General features: G+C 41.5%; 1 protein-coding gene across 2 annotated transcripts in view; it reads left to right on the top strand.

Moving 5' to 3' along the window:
- The window catches only part of LOC128642995 (ectonucleoside triphosphate diphosphohydrolase 8), a 277,654-nt gene extending 264,744 nt beyond the window's left edge, over nucleotides 1–12,910 (top strand). For both annotated transcript variants that reach the window (XM_053695915.1, XM_053695916.1), the window contains 3 exons: nucleotides 443–553; nucleotides 7,640–7,777; nucleotides 12,449–12,910. In XM_053695915.1, coding sequence (XP_053551890.1) covers nucleotides 443–553; nucleotides 7,640–7,777; nucleotides 12,449–12,640 — 441 coding nt within the window. In that variant the 3' untranslated portion in view covers nucleotides 12,641–12,910. The remainder of the gene's footprint in view (nucleotides 1–442; nucleotides 554–7,639; nucleotides 7,778–12,448) is intronic.
- The last annotated feature ends 1,735 nt before the right edge of the window (nucleotides 12,911–14,645 follow it).

Genomic DNA, 14,645 nt, shown 5'->3' with positions numbered 1-14,645 from the left:
GACTCTGGGTACATGTTAGAGTGTTAGGTGCAGACGTAGGAAGTGTTTCCCCATAGGAAACAATGGTGCTGCGTTAGGAGCTGAACGCGGCTTTTTTGCAGGTGTTAGGTTTTTTTTCAGCTCAAACAGCCCCATTGTTTCCTATGGGGGAATCGTGCACGAGCACGTTTTTGAGGCTGGCCGCTTACGTAAGCAACTCTGGTATCGAGAGTTGAAGCTGCGTTAAATATGCTCTACGCTCCTTTTTTGGAGCCTAACGCAGCCTTTATGTGGACTCTCAATACCAGAGTTATTTTTATGGTGCGGCCAGAAAAAAGCCAGCGTTAGCTTTTCGGGTCGTTACCGACAAAACTCTAAATCTAGCCGTGTGTGACTCAGGTCTACTAGAAAAGGTTTATGACTTGTATGAGTTTAATGCTTCAATCTTTTTATCTCTCCACAGGCATTTTCCGCATTTTATTACACCTTCAATTTCCTCAACATGACCTGTGGACAATCCCTGAGTTCCACCAACAGTACAATCTGGAATTATTGTACTCAGGACTGGAGCACTGTAAGGAACCTCATTGTTGCACATTGTATCTAATCTATACCAGGAAATAAAATGCAATCCAAATAAATAATTTAACAATGTCCTCTTGATTAAAGCTACACACTTTATTCCAAAATCTTAAAAAAATATGATCGATACATAGTATGACAAAAATAGGAGTAAACAGTGTTCGTACCCCTTTTTTGTCATACAATGTATGTTCTTTAATATTTTGGTATAAAGTGTGTAGCTTTAATCAAGAGGACGTTGTTATATTATTTATTTAGATTTACGTCAACAGCACTCAGGATAAATACAGTATTTCTATATATATATATGTACACACACAAACACACACTGATAATGAGCATGCTGCACTTTATAATGATATTTATACACTGGCAGTATGCACACTGTGTTGTATAATGATGTGAGCTACTATACACTGCTGACTATGCTGCACAGTGTAATGATGATAAGTATCTATACACAGATAAAGACGACATAGGCATATACACCTTTGTATAGACTGGTTGCTATGACCCCCCCAGCACTTGGGGCCACTGCACCTGCTGCACCAATGGTAGTTTCGCCCCTGGTTGTATTCAGGAAAGGAATATTAACTTTAATGGTTGTTGTAAAGGGCATAATTGGGTTAGATTACGAGTGGCTTGAGCAAAAGGGGGTGTATCACGGCTCTTTGTAAGCATCGGAAGTAGCACAGTATTACGAGTTGAAAGCAAATGCGTTCCCTTAAGCACATTTGAATTTAATTTGTGTTGGGATATCACAACTTCAGAGCTCTAGTTAACTTTTACAGGAGACAAAAAAGTTGCACAAGGGGGCGGAGCCAACCACCAAAGGGGGCAGACGTGTCTGAACAGAGCTCCTGGCTTATGGACTAAATCATTGAAAATAATTCAATATTACAAGCCTAGATCTCCTATTATAACACCCAAAATCTTATATGCACCCACATAAGAATGTAAGGCATAGAAATGCCCTATGCAGAGGATGCATGCAAAGCTTTAACTTTTCAACTTCCCCATGTGGTAAGCACTGACATTTTACCTACCGGGCCCTCTCACATCGGCAATCTATTTTGAATGAGGAACCAGTCGATCGCAACATATCACCTCCCAGTTCTCTGGGTCGACATAGCCGACATAGCCAATATTATTCTACATAACTAAGAGTGGAGGAGGATTTACCTACAAGCTACTCATTTATTGTACTTGGGGTGCAGTACTAATATGGAGGCTGTAGAGGCCTGGGAACAACATACCCGATGGCTCATTGACAAACACTTCCAGAACCTTAAGACGAGTCTTGCCTCACTATTATATTCCCTGAAACAACGGCCTGCTGACGAGGGCGTGGGTGACAGTCTTCCTGGTCTCGGTTGGGATTCATTTGAAGATCTTTCGCTCCATGTGAAGTGTGTGGAAGCATGCAGAGGAGACGGCGTTGATTTGTCGGTCCATGGAGAGTGATGAGTCCAGGATGATGCCTAGATTTCGTGCATGGTCATTGGGGGTTGGAGGGTGTCCGAGGGCTGTGGGCCACCAGGAGTTCTTCCAGGCGGATGTGGTGGGACCAAGGAGGAGGACTTCGGTCTTGTCTGTGTTCAGCTTTAGGCAGTTGTAGCTCATCCAGGTGGCGACTGCTGTCAGCCCTTCGTGGACGTTTCTCTTGGCGGTGGTGGGTTCACTGGTGAGTGAGATGATTAGCTGGGTGTCGTCGGCATAGTAGACGATGTTGAGGTTGTGACGTTGGGCGATGGCGTCAAGAGGGGCCATGTAGATGTTGAATAGGGTGCGGTTTAGCAAAGAGACTTGGGGTTCACCGCAGCTGATTTCTGTGGGCTTGGAGGTGAAGGGTGAGAGTCTAACTTTCTGGGTTCTGCTGGTGAGGAAGGAGGTGATCCATTCCAGGGCTTTGTCTCGTATTCCGGCATCGTGTAGGCGGGTGTGGAGGGTGAGGTAGGAGACAGTGTCGAATGCTGCTGAGAGGTCTAAGAGAATGATTGCGGCGGTCTCTCCTCGGTCGAGTAGGGCGAGGATGTCATCTGTCGTGGCGAGGAGGGCAGTCTCGGTGCTGTGGTTGCTCCAGAAACCGGATTGGGAGGGGTCCAGGGTGTGGTTGGCCTCAATGTAGTTTTTCAGTAGGTGTTTTAATTTTGCGTGCTTCCAATCATCCGGGAATGTGCCGGTTTCGATGGAGCAGTTGATGGTGCTGCAGAGCTCGGGGGCGATGGTGTAACCCGCTTTGTTGAATATGTGATGCAGGCATGGGTCTGAGGGTGCACCAGAGTGGATCGATCTCATGATTCTGATGGTGTACTCTGTGGAAAGGGGGCTCCAGATGGTCAGTGGGGGGTAGGCGGTGGTGTATTTGGGTGAGATATCAGTGGGAGTTGGTGGGTAGGCGGAGGTGGGTAAGTTCTGGGGCGCGAAGCTGTCATAGATGTCAACGATCTTGCGGTGGAAGTACGCCACTGGATTGGAGAATTCCTTGATGACTGTGAATAGCTCCTTGCTGTTGTGGATGTTGGCATTTATTCTATCTTGGATGCCTGTCTTCTTGGTGGTTTTAATGAGGTGGTGGTGGGTAGTGATGACTTCTTTGTAGGCTGTTTTATTCGCAGGGGTCTTGCTGGATCTCCAGGTCCTTTCCAATCGCCTGCAGTGGCGTTTGGAGTCCTGGAGGGCCGGGGTGAACCAACTAGCCTTGTTGGTGGGTTGGCGGTTGGACGGTTTCTTGAGAGGGGCGAGGGTGTTGGCGCAGTTTGTGAGCCAGTGGTGGAGGTTGCGGGCAGAGGAGTTGGCATCTGTGGAGGTAGCTGGGGGAGGGACTTGTTCAGGGTGGAGTGCAGTTGATCTTCGGTGATGTTGTTCCAGTTTCTGCGGGGCGGGTGGTGCTGCTGGAGGTGTGTGGTGGGTTTGTTGAAGGAAAAGTGTATGCAATGGTGGTCAGTCCAATGGAGTTCGGTGATGTGGTTGACTGAAATGTGGTTGCCTGCAGAGAAGATAGGGTCGAGGGTGTGTCCGGCTAAGTGGGTTGGGGAGTTGACGAGTTTCTTCAGTCCGATGGTTCCAAGGTTTTCTAAGAGGTTGGTGGTGTTGTGGTCATTGGGGTTGTCTAGGTGGAAGTTGAGGTCACCGAGGAGGATGTAGTCTGTTGAGGCGAGGGCGTGGGGTGCGATGAGGTCGGTGGTGGAGTTGCAGAAGGCAGGACGAGGTTCGGGAGGTCTGTAGATGAGGGTGCCTCGGAGGGTGGTGTTGGGACTGACCTGGATCTTGAAGTGTAGGTGTTCCAAGCCTGGTGAGTGGTAGTCGGAGCTGGTTGTGACGTGGAGGGAGTGTTTGGGGTCGATGGCGATGCCTCCTCCCGGTCGGTTGCTGCGGTCCTTGTGGGAGATCTTGTATCCGTCGGGGGTGGCGATGGTGATGTCAGGCATTGATGTGGGGTTCAGCCAGGTTTCGTTGAGGAAGGCAACGTCTGGGGAGGTGGAGTTGAGCAGGTTCCAGATTTCGACGGCGTGCTTGTAGACAGAGTGGGTGTTGAGGCGGATGCAGTTGAGGTGGTTGCAGTTGTTTTTGTGTGAGGTGACTGGCAGGTTAGTGGTTCAGAGGGAGGAGAAGGAGCAGTTGTGGCAGGTGAAGGGTCATATGGTGTTCGTCGGGGTTGCGTGGTGGCACGCGGATGATCTACCGGTGTTGAGATGGAGGAAGGTGCTGGCGTCATAGTGGCAGAGGTTGTAGGAGCCAGGGTTCATGGCGCTGACGGGTTTGCCTTTGGCGCGCCTTCGCAGCGACCTCCATTAAATAGGTGCCGGGAGTTACCTGGGCTGTGTTGGGAGGTGCGGGGCAGGGCAGTGGCTGTGGCATGGGAGAGACCAGCAGGAGGAGAGCAGGCAGGAAGAAGATGCTGTCTCAAACTAAGGCAGCAGTGACCTCCATTAAATAGGTGCCGGGAGGTGGGAGGGCTGGGAGGCGAGGGGCAGGGCAGTGGCTGTAGCATGGGAGAGACAAGCAGGAGGAGAATTGCAGGTTGTCCCCTACTGGAGGGTCTGGTGGTAGTTCAGAAAGCAGAAAAATTGTTAAACTCAAAAAGCCTCCATTGCAAGTCACTACAGCACCTGGTGAACTTGGTGGCATCCGACATATTTTTTCACACAGAACAGGCTGGTTAGAGACTCCCTCATGAGTTATTTTTGTGACATCTCACAATGCAGCAGGAGTCGCTAATTTCGAAGAGAAAATACTACCCTATACGAATCAGGAATATGCCATTCACAAATACAGACCTCTGCATAGTACATACAAGCCTGATCTTTACTGGAACTCAGTTACTCTAGGGTGAGAGATTATCGTTGGGATACATACTGTCCATGATAGGCTAGTACTGTCAATAAATGGGGAACTGCACCGGACTCTTCTTAACTAACTAATATACCACATCCCCTTCTAAAATTTCAATCTCAGATACCACCTTGTTGAGATATATGATTCTACCTTTTTACAAACTGGTCTATGCTAGATATTATGATAGTCATACTATGGAACTTTAATCTAGCATAGAACCCTTAGGTTTCTATGGACACCATACTACATTATTTTTTGATGATTTGGTTTCAACATAACATCCACTTATGATTATCCTTTATGTAGTTTTATTTCAGCTCAGGAAATGTTGTTCCTTGTTCCCTGGTATTAATGCTGAGATATGTTTGTGAAGTTCTAAACCTGGTAGGCACTGTTTACTTAGTGATATATATGCTCTGATTCTAAGACACTTATTTACTAATACATTGAGATTAATATGCCTATTATGCATTCAATTTTTTGTTTAGACGCCATTTATAAGAACAACCCATTTTGCTTTAAATATTTAAGACATGGCTCTTATTGTTGATCCTAGCTTCCCTATTGCTACATAATACTCAAACGTACTGTCTGCGGCCGAGGCAGCATGATTTAATTTTTGTTCAAAGAAGAATTAGTAAAATATGGGCAGCACCAAGAAATTTTTAAAAGCTCCTGACTAACTTAAGGATTCTTATTGCATAGCTATATTATTGCCGTTCCCAGGTATAAGGTACTAATATGCCAAGAAAAGGGTATTTCTAACACCATGGGGATGATTTATCATCGATCTGGCTGACATGATCCGCTCAGCGGATCATGTCCGTCAGACATCGATGAATGCCGACAGCATACGCTGTCAACGTTTATCATTGCACAAGCAGTTCTTGTGATCTGCTTGTGCAGTGCCACCCCCTGCAGATTTTCAGTCAATCGGCCGCTAGCAGGGGGTGTCAATCAGCCTGATCGTATGAGATTGATGTCCGCAGTCTCAGAGCAGGCGGACCAGTTAATGAGCAGCGGTCTTAAGACCGCTGCTTCATAACTGCTGTTTCCGGCAAGCCTGAAGGCTCACGTGGAAACAGGGGCATCAGGGGCCATTCGGCCCTTAATAAATCGGCCCCTAAGTGTGAAGTAACACTTTCTTGCAGTGTACACGTATGAGCCCATAGATGATAATATCACCTTAATACCCATCCCTAAATACTATATGTCAACTTGTAGACAGAAGATGTTTAAGCTCTCTAACCAGTTGAGTATCATGTGTACCTTATCAATTTATACTTCTAATCGCGTGCTAACCCTACGGAGCTTACTAGGTTATCCTCACGCTTAGTCATAGAAATTTGTTTAATTATAACGTCTATCTGTCGCTGGGTATACTGCCCATACCTGGATTATGGAATTCATTTATGATAGTACAGGTGCATTTATGTTTTATTCTGAGCCAATGTAAACCATATCACATTCTACAGCTACAGAAGCAGGTATAGTTTTATGCTGGGGTTATTTACATTTAAATACATCTCTCACTCCCTAGTTACTAATATATGTTGTATATTCCTAGATGTTTAGCAACATTTTATTAAATATCCTTACTCCACAATTAACAACATTAGTGTATGCTGCCAGCTATGTACTGTATATTTACAGTAGTAGAGGGCTTATGCTTCCCATGATTGATGAGCCCTGTATACATTCAGCTGCACTACAGTAATCTGCTCAATAACCCTTAAGTTAACAGAAATTATAGGAGAACTCTTGACCTGTTGTACGATTGTTCTTCGCCCCCCACCCCTTAAATAAAGCTCTGGCACTTCTTGATCGTGACTAGAGTCTTACTTTGCGGTTTCTCTTGAAACATACCGCACTTAAAAATAATGTCTTTTCACCTAGATACCCAGGTTCAGTGGCTTATACATGTTCCTAATTACACTTATAGTTCTTATACATCATGATCCACAGTTTGTTACTCATCTTCTACATTACTATAGGGTACATATGAAGCATCCCTTACTCCTGCTATATTATAAAATAAGCTTTATATGTGTGTAAATTATTTCAAAGCAAAACAAAATTGAAAATGTGAGGTTTATTTGGTGCATGTTCAATCTTATCTGAGATATAACGGAATGATTATGTATTCATGTCAATATATGTATATTGTATGATCCTGCCCTTTTGCAAAAAAACACATAAAAAATAAATGTAAATACAAATTTAATAAACTAAATTTTAAATAGACAGGGTAATTTTAAGCAACTTTCCAATTCTTCTATTATCTCATTTACTTCATTCTTTGGTATCTTTTGTTGAAAAACAAAACTAGGAACAGCATTCCACTACTGGGAGCTAGCTGATAATTGGTGGTTGCACATATATGCCTCTTGTAATTGGCTCACCCAATGGCGTCAGCTAGCTCCCAGTGCTGCTTCCTCATCAAAGGATACGAAGCGAATGAAGCAAATTTGATATTAGAAGTAAACCGGAAAGCTGTTTAAAACTTTTTTTTTATCATAATCATGAAATAATTTTTAATAGCTAATAAGATTTAGCAGCCAATAGGCACTAGCAGGAAGTACCAATCAGCCAATGAGCAGTAGCAGGAACTATGAGCATTTAATAACACCTTTACTATATTTGACCACAGAACAAATGAGTTGTAAATATTGTTTTGTAACTGTACTCTCATTTTAAATCAACTGTGAGGATAACTTTGTGTGCATTTTTACTTTTCCAGCTTCTTGCAAATCACCCTCAAGAGAACCGTAAACGTTTATCGGAGTACTGTAGTTCTGCAATGTACATACTGACCTTGCTGTTGGATGGATACAAGTTTAACGAGCAGAATTGGAAAACCATTCAGTTCAGCAAACAGGTGCAAATATATGTAGTTGTTATAACTGTCATTAAAATAATGGAAACATCGCCATTAGGATAGTATAGTATTTGAAATGGTGCACTAAATGTTCCAATGAGTTTCAAAGCTGTGGGTGGCAAACTGACCCGATCTTACATTACTTACAGCTCTAATGCTAATTAGCTCAGTGAACATTAGCAACAAGTACCCATCAAACAGTATGAACAGGAAGTGGCTATCAGCCAATGGGAAAATAGGGAGTACCTATCAGCCAATAACTATTTGTTTGAAATATGCCACTGTATTAGTTTCAGTGTAAATGTTTCCTTCCCTTTAAATATTGCATACCTTTAAAAAAAAAAAACATTGTTCCTTTTTCAAATCCGTTATAAAAAAAAAAAATGTTTTAAGATAGTTATCCAAAACACATTCTGATATGTAGCCTCAATTTCTGATAACAACCGTCATTCTTTATATATAATTACTTTATTATTAATAACGCGTTTCGTACAGTGCAAGTGTAATATTAGAAGTAACCCATACAACACAGTGTGAACTTACTTTAAACTTGCGCAATTGTATCAGGTTATATAATAAAAAATGTAAAAAGCTGCTTCTTTATAAAAAAATGTATTGTAAAGCAAAAAACTCTCAGCTCAATGGGATATCAATATCCTGTTCACAAAATGTTCTTCTTAAATAGAAGAAAAACACTGCAAAAATGAAAACGGTTTATTTAAATAAGTAACTTACTTAAAATACATAATATATTATATAATACATATATAACACACTATATACATGTGTACAATATACCCACAACCCCCAGCTCATATAAGTTGATTATTAAGGTTTTTCTTTGTTATTTATTAAAAATGGTGATTGCACACATAGCGAATGTATAAATATTGCATGGACACTCCATGGAAGTAACCTGAATGGCATTAGATAATTTGAACTATTTCAAAACAGAAACCATTTTTAGATTTAAGGAACAACATTAGGGCAGTGATTTATCAAGCTGAGGCGGACAGGGATGCATATACGTGCCCCTTTCCGCCGCAGCTCGGCTCTAGCGGTCTGAATTCTCCTGGAGGTATTCATCATTGCACAAAAGCGCTATTTTGCGCTCGCGTGCATTCCCACCCCCTGCCCGTGCACAGCCAATCACGCGCGGGCAGGAGCTGTCAATCTCCCCGGTCGGAAAAGACCAGGGAGATTGAATTTCACCAAACAAGAGATGGTGAAGAGGTTAGCAAAGCAGCGGTCTGATGACCACTGATTGTTAAATACGGCGTGCAGGTTCTCGTGTGAGAACCTGCAGCCATAGGTGCTCAAAGGCTGGCAAAAGCCTTTGATAAATCGACCCCTATATGTTGTGTAAACTTGCTTTTAAAATATGCATCCTTTATACTGCTGAGATCTGCATTAACTGGCGATGTGCTCAGAATGTTGAAAGGTAGCGAGGCCTATACTTTACAATGGAAGCCACATTGCAAGTCATCTGTGCAGAGTGGGTCAGTCCACTTTTTTATAAGATTTCACCAGGCAGGAGCTTTGCAAGACTGGTGGGACTGAAATGAACATTTCTAAACAGACCTGGTGATCATTGTATCATCCTTGGGCTTTTAGACAGATAAACTTTGCAAACGATGGTTGTGTGGACTTTACACTGTGTTGAGCTGTTATATTACTCACAGCCGTTGTTTGCAGTGTTCTCAGCAGAAGAAATTAACTAAGGGAAACCTAGGTTTCAACATGGCAGCACCCTTTACTTTATAAAAACTAAACTACTTTATAGAAACTAAAACTTTACATTTATTTCTTCAAAATTGTAACAACTAATATTATTTTAATAACTACATCAGCACACTATTCTTAGGCTAATCTTTGCTTTGAATACATCATTATATCTCTCATTTATTAACTATTTAAAATATCTTTAAACATTTTATTTTACAATCTTGAACATTTTTCATGTCCCTCTAGCACATGACACCTCTCTTTACAGGAAACCTCTTATCTGACCAAGCTCACAATATCTCTGGATCCTATAGGTAACCAGTAGAGAGCAACTAGTGGACTTGTGTAACCTTAGTATTTTTAAAAACATTATGAAATGTGTGGCAGCCAAGAACTCCTTGGGGCCGTTTTATGTAGCTGCGAATGTAGAAGACCGCTGCTCCTTAACTCATCCGCTATCTCTGAGGCGGCGGACAGCAATCATCACGATCAGATACGATCGGGATGATTAACACCCCCTGCTAGCGGCCGTTTGGCCGCGAATGTGCAGGGGACGGCATTGCACAAGCATTTCACTAGAAATCCTTGTGCAATGATAAATGCCGACAACGGATCATCTCCGCCCGCACATTGATAAATCGGCCCCCTAATCTAAGTCTTATCCTGAATTATTTGCTGTCCCTAGCTATTGTGTTTTTAATTAATATTAAATGGGAAATAAAGGTTATAATTAAACGTTCATTGTTCAGATAGAACTTATCATTTTAAAGGGACACTAAAGTAAAAATTAAACTTTCATGACTCAAATAGTAGACATTCCTATTTACTTCCATTATCATATTGTGCACAGTCTTTTGATACACACACTGAAAACAACATCTCCTACTGAGCATATGCAGTAGTTCACAGCGTATACACATACTGTATAAGTCTGTGATTGGCTGATAGCTGTCACATGATACAGGAAGCCAGGAATACAGGAAGTCACAAAAACGCTACTGCTCAGTTAAAATTCAGAGTAAGTGCTATAGCATTGTCTTTTTATTATGTACTTATTATTTATGAAGTTTAACTGTATTTAATGGTCATTTAAAATACTTTTTAACCCATTAAGTGTGCATGACGACACGTGGTCGTCATCCGAACTTTGTATTTACTGTGGATGACGACCACATGTCTTCACATGTGCATGGTGACGTCACCGTCCCCCGGAAACCCAGGAAGAGTCAGTAAAGAGAAGAGGTCTTAACGGAGAAGGATGGAGGGGTTGGTGTTCAAACCCCTCATTCTCAGCTCCTTTAGGCCCTAGAAACCTCCAAGACCCACCGTCTGAAGGTAATTTCATGATCTTTCAAATGTTGTGCACACGTGTATAAACACAACATATAAATACCCCTTTAACAGGCCATCAAAAAGGCCTAGAGACCCCCAAGACCCCTTGTTTTAAAGCCCATAAGCCCATCTTAAAAATAAAGCCCTTATATAAGTTTTAATAGCCAGATGACCACTGTGATTATAATGATCACCTGACATGAATAAATGTGCATCTATTTGTAAAAAAAGATATACAACATATGTGGGTTTCTTACTGAAAATGTCCCGCAGTAGGACCTAAATATAAACAGCATCTAAAAACTACAAAATAGCTCAGCACAGGGGTGCAAATGGCTCAGCAGTTAAAGGATTACATTTACTTTTATAATCAAAATTGCTTTATTCTCTTGGTATCCTTTTTGTGAAGCATATTTAGTCTTAGGAGCAGCAATGCACTACTGGGAGTATACGGTAATATGGTAATTGCCTGAGTAAAAGGCAAAACATGGAAACAGGAGATGTGTAGCAAGGACAAGGTTGAGCGAAGCAGCAGATCTCTCTAGATGATGGGTAACTGGATACACAAATACACTTGAGAAAGACAGGAGAGTAGTCAAAAGGAAAGTCAAGCGGCTGCATAAGGTATTCCATCAAAGTCCATACATAAAGGAGGAGATAACAAACTCAGTCAGGTCACAGTTCCAAAAGTCTTTAGCCAGATAATCAGTCCATAAGTGACAAAACAGATAAGCATGACGGGAGGACAGGCCAGGAACAATATTGGTAGGGTCTTCATGAAAAAATAACCAAGCACTGAATGGGAGGCAGAGATTACCTTTTAACACTTCTCATTCAGTTTTGGCACCAAAGGTACAGCAGAGGTCACTTCCAATAGAGGAGGTATAAATAGTGCTATCCTAGGGCAAAAACAGTGCCACGATAATGCAGAAATGAACAGTATACACAACACTGCCACCCGCTCTATGCTGAAGCCTTCTTACTCCAAGTCCTCACAGCCTTAGACCTCTCCAAGATAATGCAGAAATGAACAGTATACACAGCACTGCCACCCGCTCTATGCTGAAGCCTTCTTACCACAAGTCCTCACAGCCTTAGACCTCTCCAAGATAATGCAGAAATAATCAGTATACACAGCACTGCCACCCGCTCTATGCTGAAAGCTTCTTACCACAAGTCCTCACAACCTTAGACCTCTCGAAGATAATGCAGAAATAAACAGTATACACAGCACTGCCACCCGCTCTATGCTGAAGGCTTCTTACCCCAAGCCCTCACAGCCTTAGACCTCTTCAAGATAGCCCACTCACCGGTCCTGGAAACCACGAGTGACCCAACTCATAGTAAGTGTAGCTAGATCTCTACTACACCTCAAGACCTGAAAGTTATCTAGCAGCTGATTGGTGGCTACACAGATGTGTTCAACTGCTGCTATGGAGCTGGCTTATATCCCATTAATAGCATTACACAACCTTCTATGCCCACACAGCTTGATCTCTGCAGACACCATGGTATGGTTGCTGTTACCTTGGAGAAGACAGTATATGTAATGCAAAAGCTCACAGCTAAACATCAGTTATCTTATGCTCATTCTATTTTGTGTGTTTTTTTCAGGCTGGCAATGCAGATATTGGATGGACACTTGGGTATATGCTCAATTTGACCAACATGATCCCTTCGGAGAAACCTGTGAAGTTGGAAGCCTACGACTACAGCCCGTGGGTGGCTGCAATATTCTTTATCGTGCTGTCCATTGCTGCCGCAATAGTGGCATCCGGCTTGTACTGCTTCTGCAGGAACTCATGAGACATTATCCCATATTGGGATGTGTACAGGGTAGGACTTGTGTGCCTTACCCAACTGTACTGTCAGCCCAGAAATACATACATCAGATTATTTATATTTACCCTCTGTCTTCTGAAAAAAACTCATGTCTACACGTTAGAACTATTTAATTTGTTTCTGTTTCCAAATACCTAATTTGTAAAACAGTTACATATAATTATTGTCTTTTGTGAAGTTAATATAGCTTCTATCACTGCTGGCCAATTATAATTAAAGCATCGTTAAACTATAGTTTTTATTGTTTTCTTTTCATCTTTAGATTCATTTTATATTTTTTTAAGCAATTTACTTTTTAGAAAATTCAGTTTTCTTATTTCTACTTTTCTCCTATATTAGAATGACAAACTGGTCACTTACAGTTTTTAATTCCACCTACCCTATTGAAAAATAGATTGAGATGCCTTGTTTTCCAATGTTAAAACAGCCTTCAATGCTTTTTCAGATTATTTTTTTTAAAGAATGAAAGATATTAATTAAAGTTAAACAGTGCTCCTTTAATAAAAACAAATATGTTAAATGAAAGTAAAACGAAAAAGAAATGTATTGTGTTAACAGCAAACAACTTACATATTTTCTTGCAAAATGAGCACTTAGATATTCTCAATATAGCCATAGCCTTCTTGGAGATGAGACAGGACATATTTTGAGATCTTAAAACTGACTTACTGTTTCTCTTCCATTCACAAAAAACTAAGGGCTAGATTACAAGTGGAGCTAAAGTTAGCACAGGAATGATATTGCAATATCAGTACCTCGCTAATTTGCGCGCATACTACAATTAAACGCATACCGCCAAGCACAATCTTAATTTGTGCTTGTTGGGTTAACACTACTAAAGACATGGGGCCAATTTTATTAACTGGCGGGCGGACATGATTTGCTGTAGCGAATTATGCCTGCCCGACATCTATAAATGCGCTGTCTGCATTTATAGTGAAATGCTTGTGCAATGCCGCTCCTGCACATTTGCGGCCAATCGGCCACTAGCAGGGGGTGTCAAACATCCCGATCGTGTCCGATCGGGATGATTGCAGTCCGCCACCTCAGAGGTGGCGGACGAGTTAAGAAGCAGCGGTCTTGCGACCGTTGCTTCTTAACTCCGGATTCCGGCGAGCCTTCTGGCGAGAGAGGAATGAGCAGCGTAAAAGGGTTAGGGTTAAAATAAAAATTGCACTAAACACAACATAATATACATTAAAATAAAGTGTTAAACTCATATATACACTATTTAATTAAAAATATTCATATACATATTAAATAAAATATTTTATAAGGGTTAAAAGTTATATGTTATATCACAAGGTATTGGAATGAAAATGCCAATATTATATATAGATAGATAAATACTGTAGATAGATAGATAGATAGATAGATAGATAGATAGATAGATAGATAGATAGATAGATAGATAGATGATAGATAGATAGATATGTGTCTAAATATGTGTGTGGGTATATATATATATATATATATATATATATATATTATATATAAATGGTATACATATATATATGCATACATATATATATATATATATATATATATATATATATATATATATATATTTCTTCTGTTATGTGTGATCAGTCCACGGGTCATCATTACTTCTGGGATATAACTCCTCCCCAACAGGAAATGCAAGAGGATTCACCCAGCAGAGCTGCATATAGCTCCTCCCCTCTACGTCAGTCCCAGTCATTCTCTTGCACCCAACGACTAGATAGGATGTGTGAGAGGACTATGGTGATTATACTTAGTTTTTATGACTTCAATCAAAAGTTTGTTATTTTACAATAGCACCGGAGCGTGTTATTACTTCTCTGGCAGAGTTTGAGGAAGAATCTACCAGAGTTTTTTACTATGATTTTAACCGGAGTAGTTAAGATCATATTGCTGTTCTCGGCCATCTGAGGGAGGTAAAAGCTTCAGATCAGGGGACAGCGGGCAGATGAATCTGCATTGAGGT

The sequence above is a fragment of the Bombina bombina genome, chromosome 12, assembly GCF_027579735.1.
Source record: "Bombina bombina isolate aBomBom1 chromosome 12, aBomBom1.pri, whole genome shotgun sequence".
NCBI classification, from domain to species: domain Eukaryota; kingdom Metazoa; phylum Chordata; class Amphibia; order Anura; family Bombinatoridae; genus Bombina; species Bombina bombina.
This window is presented reverse-complemented; position numbering and strand designations above follow the sequence as displayed.